General features: G+C 48.5%; 1 protein-coding gene across 1 annotated transcript; it reads right to left on the bottom strand.

The window, feature by feature from the left end:
• Nucleotides 1–207: 207 nt before the first annotated feature.
• On the bottom strand, nucleotides 208–2,154 carry LOC119338533. Its single transcript, XM_037610857.1, has 2 exons — nucleotides 1,017–2,154; nucleotides 208–937 (listed from the first exon to the last, which is right to left on the bottom strand). Exon 1 carries the CDS (start codon nucleotides 2,152–2,154, stop codon nucleotides 1,018–1,020), a length of 1,137 nt encoding a protein of 378 aa, XP_037466754.1. The 3' UTR covers nucleotides 208–937; nucleotide 1,017.
• Between the last annotated feature and the right edge of the window lie 5,576 nt (nucleotides 2,155–7,730).

Raw genomic sequence — 7,730 nt, 5'->3', positions numbered from 1 at the left:
TAATTTGTAAGTTAGGCAGAAGACCGATAACAAATAACAATATAATGATAAGATCAAGATGACAAAACCTGAAAACCTAACAAGGTCAAAAAGTGAAAACCTGAAACAACATAATGTGCTAGATTCATGTACAGAACTGATGAACACCACATGATAAAGGATCAGTTCTGTACAACATGATAACATAATGAGCAGGGTGGCTGGCACAATATTCTATGGTTTTTAATATGATGAAGGAATACATGTACAGAACTGAAAAATCTCTTTTTTTCCTGATCAACCAAGCCTGTTGATAACCACAAAATAAATTGGTACAAAGCTTGTTACTGCTAAAATGATGCTCTCGATCTATGGCTATGAGGCTGCAAAGAGGAGCCATTGTTGCACTTGGTCATGGTCGAGAGGCGGACGGCGCCGGTGGAAGGAAACCGAGTGATGCGAGGGAGAGAGAAACAAGGCAACGAGTTGGGGGGAAGCCATCATAAATAATAAATCATAATATTGCAGTCATCCATTGTCATTCACCACCGAGCTGCAGTCAAAGATAACACCTTATTCTGGCCATAGTACAAACATGAATGCACCGCACAAAAAAAGATTAAAAAGATGCGATATACTGTGTGATGTTTTATCCAAAACACCAAGCTTGCTCATAGACTAAAGAACAAAGGGTGGCAAAAGATAAATTATTTGAACTAGTCTAATTGTTGAATAATAGTTACGAAGCGCTAGAGATATATAGCGAACCAGCCTAACAATTCCATACAAAACGTGGAATCTATCAGGGCCCATGCTTCAATTTATGATTCGTTGGAGGAGTAGCGCAGCTCATAATTGTCAGGTCGACAACACCTCTTATTTTGCGATGTCTAGATGAGGCCACTCTAATATGAAAATATCTCCTTCTTTATTTCCAGATCATCAACCGCGATCGAGCCTGTGGATGACCCCAAAATAAGTAAATTCATACAAAGCTTGTTGCTGCTATAACTAAATAGGTGAATAAGATATAATACCTCATAGGGCCTCAACGAAGGGCCTTCTAGGACAGAACCACGAATAGCCTAACCAGACACTGTTTTTGCAGCCGCCCTCCATGTGCTCTTGTGGGTGGGGAATTCGTTCGAGCGCGTTTGATCCCAAATCAAACACAATAACCCATTGCTCATGCTTTCTTGTATCGTGCTCCACAAAGTAGACACAATTTCTCCAAATGGCAGGGAAGTCCTTTGCAGAGAGCGCGAGGCTGTCACCCCGGCCCAAGAAGAGCGAGTAGTCGCTGAGATCCGTCACCTTCTCCCCCCCGAAGTCGAGGCGCTCGGCAGCCCAATCCAGGTGGTGCACTTCTACAAGGATCACGGGGCCGGGGCTTCCTGATCCACGATACACAATCACGTGTGGCACCGGATTCCCGGGTAGGCGGCTTGGATACCGCGTTCGCAGAGGAGTGTAGAGGGAGATACGCAGCAGACGCTTGGGTGGATGCTGCTGGAGATCGAAGATGCTGACTCTCATGCCCACCATGTTGGAGATGTAGAGCCTGCCTTGGTGGAAGGCTGCGCCGTCGATCCGGTTTACAGGGTACCCAGGCAGTATCGTCCAGGCCGCGTCTCCAGGACGCCAAAAGAAGAGCATGTGCTCGATCTGTGCGCCCCGGATTTCCTGGCTCGCGATCGCCATCCAGCCCGCCGGCGAGGCGAGCGGGTCGCCGGAGAGGAATAGTTGAGCGACGGTTGTCAAAGGCGGCAGAGGAATCTCAGCTTGGGAGAGGGGCTCCCAGAGGATTAGCCTCGTGGTCGTGGGGGATTGCAGGTCGTCCGTTAGGGCGAGCCAGCCACGGGGCGTGCCGCAGCAGTAGGGGAGGCCCGCCGGGCCTAGGGCCCGGGAGTGCATCCTTTTTCCACCGCGGGGCAGCCAGAAGGAGTGGTCGCAGACAGGGTCAACGGCGCTAACAGGGTTGCGGCGGCGGTAGTGGGCGGCGACGATCCACGGACGGCAGGCTGCGAGCGGGGCGGTGGACGCGCGCCAGTGGGAGCATACCTGGTGGATGTGGATTTGGTCCACGTCGGCCTGCAGACGGTCCGATACTTCCTGGATAAGCTCCGCCGGCAGGGAGGTCCAGCCGCCGCCGCGTCCTCTGCCTCCGCCTGCCATTGCAACAACCGAACCGACCGAGCGAGTCGGGGTTTTCGTTCCTCCAAAGCGTCGCGCAATAATAAGGCTACCAAACGTTGTCTTGTTTATTTTATTGTGGGAAATCCTTCCTATCTGTAGTCTGATAGGACCTATCGCCAGACCTATCGTGATCCGTCCCACGGTCAGAGATCCTCCAAAATATCCCACACCGAGTTATCTCCGTAACTCACGCATCTTCTTCTCTCGTCGCTAACCACTCGATCCACCGCACCGCCCAGATTCCTTCTTCTTTGCATCGTGCTTCCTTCCCCCCTCGTCGCTAACCACTCGATCCACCGCACCGCGATGATCAGAACCCCTCCATTGACATGTTCCTCGACCTTAGGTGGCTGCGACCACCATGCATGTCAGCCGCGTTTGTTGCGCCACCAGGTTGCGCGGAGGTGCAAGCAGTTGCCGGAGTACGTGCCACTGCCACCCATTGGCCGGTGAACCAGCAGTGGCGTCGGGCCCTTTCCCCAAATCCGTAGTCCCTTCTCAGGATCGAATGTATAGCATTGCGTGAATCTCCCCAATTCAATCATCGCCTGTCACCACTCCCTACAAATATACTCCCTCCGTCCCAAAATTCTTATTTTAGATTTGTCTAAATACGAATGTATCAAGTCATGTTTTAGTATTAGATACATCCGTATTTAAACTAATCTAAGACAAGAATTTTGAGACGGAGGGAGTATATTATTCTCAATTTGTTTCTACTAATTTCTGTGCCAACAAGTTTCATTGGTAGATGTTCATGTTATACCGAGTATTGAGTGTTGTTGGGTGTCAAAACATTGTTCTTTGCAGTACTTTTCATCACCAAATCATCAGCAAAACTAGGTGTATTCGGTATTTACTTTTGACAAACTTGCGTAGCTATCTTGCATGCATGCAATCACTGGTTTTGGTTACCGAATGATGCAATTTTACCGAGGGTGACGGGTAAATGTGGTTACCACGGTTACCAAGAAATACCGAGAATATTTCGAGCGAATTTTATAGTTGAATTTTGAATTCAAATAAGTGAATGAACGAATATTCGAACCATAGACCTCTCAAAACAGGAACTATGTTGCTACCAACATGCCAGAACCAACTCTCATGGCATTAATTAGATCCTATGTATGTTACTGTAAATTGAGTGCTTAAATTCAAAAATTTCAAAAAACTGGTATTTTTTGCTCGGTATGGCGATTTACCGAGGGGCACGGAAATACGCGGTAACCATGGGAAATCTTGAAATATCGACCGGTAACCAAAACCTCACAGTTACTATTTTATGTTTTCAAATTTCTGTGCTTCCTATTCAGACGAGAATAGTTGCAAAAGCAATATTTTCATGCTTCTTACATGCATACGGAGCATCCAAAGTACACTACGTATGATTCTACTCTCTTGATAATGTGCTTCAATAGCTCACCATACATTTATTTCATCAGTGCAGTTTCCACTCGACATGCTTCATTGCCATATATAATTTGCTTCGTCCCTAGTTCAACCAAATTCTGTGAATTTTCTGAAAGGTCGGTGACATCTTTGAGCTCTTCTTGCTGTTGCCTTCCATCCACGATGACCAGAGCCTCAGGTTTTATGTGCAACATTTAGGGTGATGTCGAAGACACAAGACGATGGTGTCGGTGTCCACGGAAGCAACATTGTGCTGTTGCCTAGCCCTAGTTGAAGAAAATTACAATTTATTTTGGAAGCAAATTATATTTTCCGTGGAAGCACATTGTATTATATTTTTAAGCAATGTTTGATTGATGTAAACAAATATTTGTTCTGCTAGAAAGCAATTCAATGTTACATTCGAAAAAAAATCAGTTGCTTGAAATGTACGTCTATATGTAGCCAAAAAAATCTATTATACTGTACATATATATTTTTTACCGAAAAGGCTTTCGCAACGCTTTATATATAAAGCCACAACCAACTTACAACGAGTGATACAACACCACATGCACCCAAGGCAAGGTACAAAGATGCTAAGAAGCAACTAACACTCCCACAACAAAACCAAGTAAACAATAGATAGACACTAAGCCTCACTAGGAAGTCGAGGGAGCACTCAACCGGGAACAAGCCGCCGAGAAGAGACCAAGCTACCCGCTGTCGATCTATGAGCCCCAAGGCGATGCCTTCAAGAAGGATATGCCACCGGAGTGCCGCCACCACCCGATCTAAAGGATCACAATTTTCATCCGGGGCACCTTGGAGGACATGGAGTAACCACGACAGAGCCTTCAAGAAGATCACGAGGTCCACGGACGACGCCTCCGTTGGCCTGGGAATGCCAGGCAGGGTATTCACCCAGGTAAACACACTTCGACTCCGAACAGGTTGCGACCAGTCCTGGGGACAGACGCCGCATCACAGCCACCAATCGACAAGCACCAGTCGCCATGCCGCCCACACGACCATGGAGACTAGCCCACACCTGAGCCGCGAGCTCCGCCCACGAGCACACCGCTCCCGCCACCAAGGCCGCCGCCCTGCATCCCAACGCTCCAGACACCAACAAAGGGACGGACTTGGAACCGACAGGCAAAACCCTAGCATAGCAGAGCCGCCGATGACTAGATTGCCCCGAACAGTGATCTGGAGCTCGGAAGCGCTGGGTAGGGGAAATGGGGAGAAGAGGAGAGGAGCATGCCGGACCAGTGCCCCCTGCGCCAGTGACGGGTAGAGAGACCACCCATCCCCCTGCAACCTCCCCACACGTCACCCCTGACGCCCACCACAGCCTCTCGCAGCTCCACGCGGGGCAACATCGGCCACCCGTCCACTGGCGAGGGCCGTCGGATGATACGTCTTTGTCGTATCTACTTTTCCCAACACTTTTGCCCTTGTTTTCAACTCTAACTTGCATGATTTGAATGGAACTAACCTGGACTGGCGCTGTTTTTAGCAGAACTGCCATGGTCTTATTTTTGTGCAGAAATAAAAGTTCTCGGAATGACCTGAAAATCCACGGAGCAACTTTTCAGAATTAATAAAAAATACTGGCGAAAGAATCACTGTCAGGGGGCCCACACCCTATCCACGAGGGTGGGGGGCGCGTCCCCTCCCCTAGGGCGCACCCTTGCCTCGTGGGCCCCCTTGACGTCCACCGACCTCAACTCCAACTCCATATATTTGCTTTCGCGGAGAAAAAAAACCAGAGAGAAAGTTTCATCGCGTTTTACAATATGGAGCCGCCGCCAAGCCCTAATCTCTCTCGGGAGGGCTGATCTGGAGTCCGTTCGGGGCTCCGGAGAGGGGGATTCGTCGTCGCCGTCATAATCAACCATCCTCCATCACCAATTTCATGATGCTCACCACCGTGCGTGAGTAATTCCATCGTAGGCTTGCTGAACGGTGATGGGTTGGATGATATTTACCATGTAATCAAGTTAGTTTTGTCAAGGTTTGATCCCTAGTATCCACAAGGTTCTGAGATTGATATTGCTATGACTTTGCTATGCTTAATGCTTGTCACTAGGGCCCGAGTGCCATGATTTCAGATCTGAACCTATTATGTTTTCTTGAATATATGTGAGTTCTTGATCCTATCTTGCAAGTCTATAGTCACCTATTATGTGTTATGATCCGACAACCCCGAAGTGACAATAATCGGGATACTTCTCGGTGATGACCGTAGTTTGAGGGGTTCATGTATTCACTAAGTGCTAATGCTTTGGTCCGGTACTCTATTAAAAGGAGGCCTTAATATCCCTTAGTTTCCATTAGGACCCCGCTGCCACGGGAGGGTAGGACAAAAATGTCATGCAAGTTCTTTTCCATAAGCACGTATGACTATATTCGGAATACATGCCTACATTACATTGATGAATTGGAGCTAGTTCTGTGTCACCCTATGTTATAACTATTACATGAGGAATCGCATCCGACATAATTATCCATCAGTGATCCAATGCCTACGAGCTTTTCACATATTGTTCTTTGCTTATTTACTTTACCGTTGCTACTGCTACAATTACTACAAAACTGCTACTGTTACTTTTGCCACTGTTACCGTTACTTCGATACTACTTTGCTACTAAATACTTTGCTGCAGATACTAAGTTATCCAGGTGTGGTTGAATTGAAAACTCAACTGCTAATACTCAAGAATATTCTTTGACTCCCCTTGTGTCGAATCAATAAATTTGGGTTGAATACTGTACCCTCGAAAACTGTTGCGATCCCCTATACTTGTGGGTTATCACCGGACCTTCCGCACCCAACCGCTAAAGAGGGCCTCCAGAGCGCCCATCCACCGAGGGACCACCGCACCACCGGCAGCCGCCACTGTAGCAGCTCGTCACACGCTGCTGCGGTCCAATCCCAACGCCACAACCACGCCGGGGCGAGGCCAGCCCCCGCACCGCCTGTCGAGGAAGAGCTACCAGATCCAGATCCAATTTTGGCCGCCGTCGCCGCCAGGCTCGTGCCACCGCCACCACCAGGAGCACATCCCGTTGGGAACACCATGTAGCCCACCACATTGGGGCAGCAGCCACCAGCGTCGCCGCGCCCCCGAACGACGAGGCCGTCCCGCGTCGCCCACCACCGCTCGAGGAGGAGAAGAGGCCCCGCCGTCGCCGCTGGTCGGGCTTTGCCCGCCAGCGGGTGCGACGGCAGCGAGGGGAGGGGACTAGGAGTGGCGGCGGCTAGGGTTTCCCCCCATCGCTCGCGGGAGCGACGGGGGGGGGGGCATATATATTTTACTATATCAAAGCAATCTCCCGCTGGCATGGAATCCGTTGGTAATGAGACACAATTATAATTTCTTTGCAGGTGTGCTGCAATTACATTTTTTTCATGCTTCATACTACTTTTTTCCATGCTTCGATACAATTTTTCTCTCTCCTTCATAAATTTGATTTTGTCTTTCAATGGATGTGTTCTTCGAATTCAATCACCAAACCTTATCTTGCCAACAACTTCCACGTGACGGTTCACGTCACACCCTCAGTTAGGAATGGCTAGTGCTGCTAGCTTGTTTAATATATAAAGCATGTAGCGAAAGACATATATAGCAGAGTGAATATAGGACACATGTACCCAACAAAAAACAAGAATATGGGACACGTGTGATATGAGAATATGAAACACTATGACATTGACGACTAGGATGAACCAAATATTTAGGGCGTTGGAGGGCCAAACAAGGATGTGAACATCCCATTTGGGGAACTCCATGCCACACCAAAAAAACAACAACAACAAAAGGCTACTCTCTCACAAACGAATCTAAACCTCCGACACCCAATCCAGCAAGCCTCCAATCATTGATCTCTGCTAGCACCTGCAATGTAAGTTGAGATGGAGGTGTCTGCTCTTTGCGTTCGGTTGAACACTCTCGCATTTCTTTGCTTCCAAAGCTCCCAGGTCGTCCCGGTCACAAATGAGCCAAAACCTCATGGGACTCTACCCGAGAAATCCCTCTTCTTATCGGGCCACCAGTCCGTGAATGTGTTTGTCTGGGAGCGAGGCATGGTGTTGATGTGCAAGGTTGTTGGTGAACGCGGTAATTTCAAAAAAATTCCTACGATCACGCAAGATCTATC

Source organism: Triticum dicoccoides, chromosome 7B, assembly GCF_002162155.2.
Source record: "Triticum dicoccoides isolate Atlit2015 ecotype Zavitan chromosome 7B, WEW_v2.0, whole genome shotgun sequence".
NCBI lineage: Eukaryota > Viridiplantae > Streptophyta > Magnoliopsida > Poales > Poaceae > Triticum > Triticum dicoccoides.
This window is presented reverse-complemented; position numbering and strand designations above follow the sequence as displayed.

What these genes read in the sequence shown, in the direction of transcription:
- LOC119338533 (XM_037610857.1), bottom strand. Translation starts at nt 2,154, where the DNA reads ATGGCAGGCGGAGGCAGAGGACGCGGCGGCGGCTGGACCTCCCTGCCG.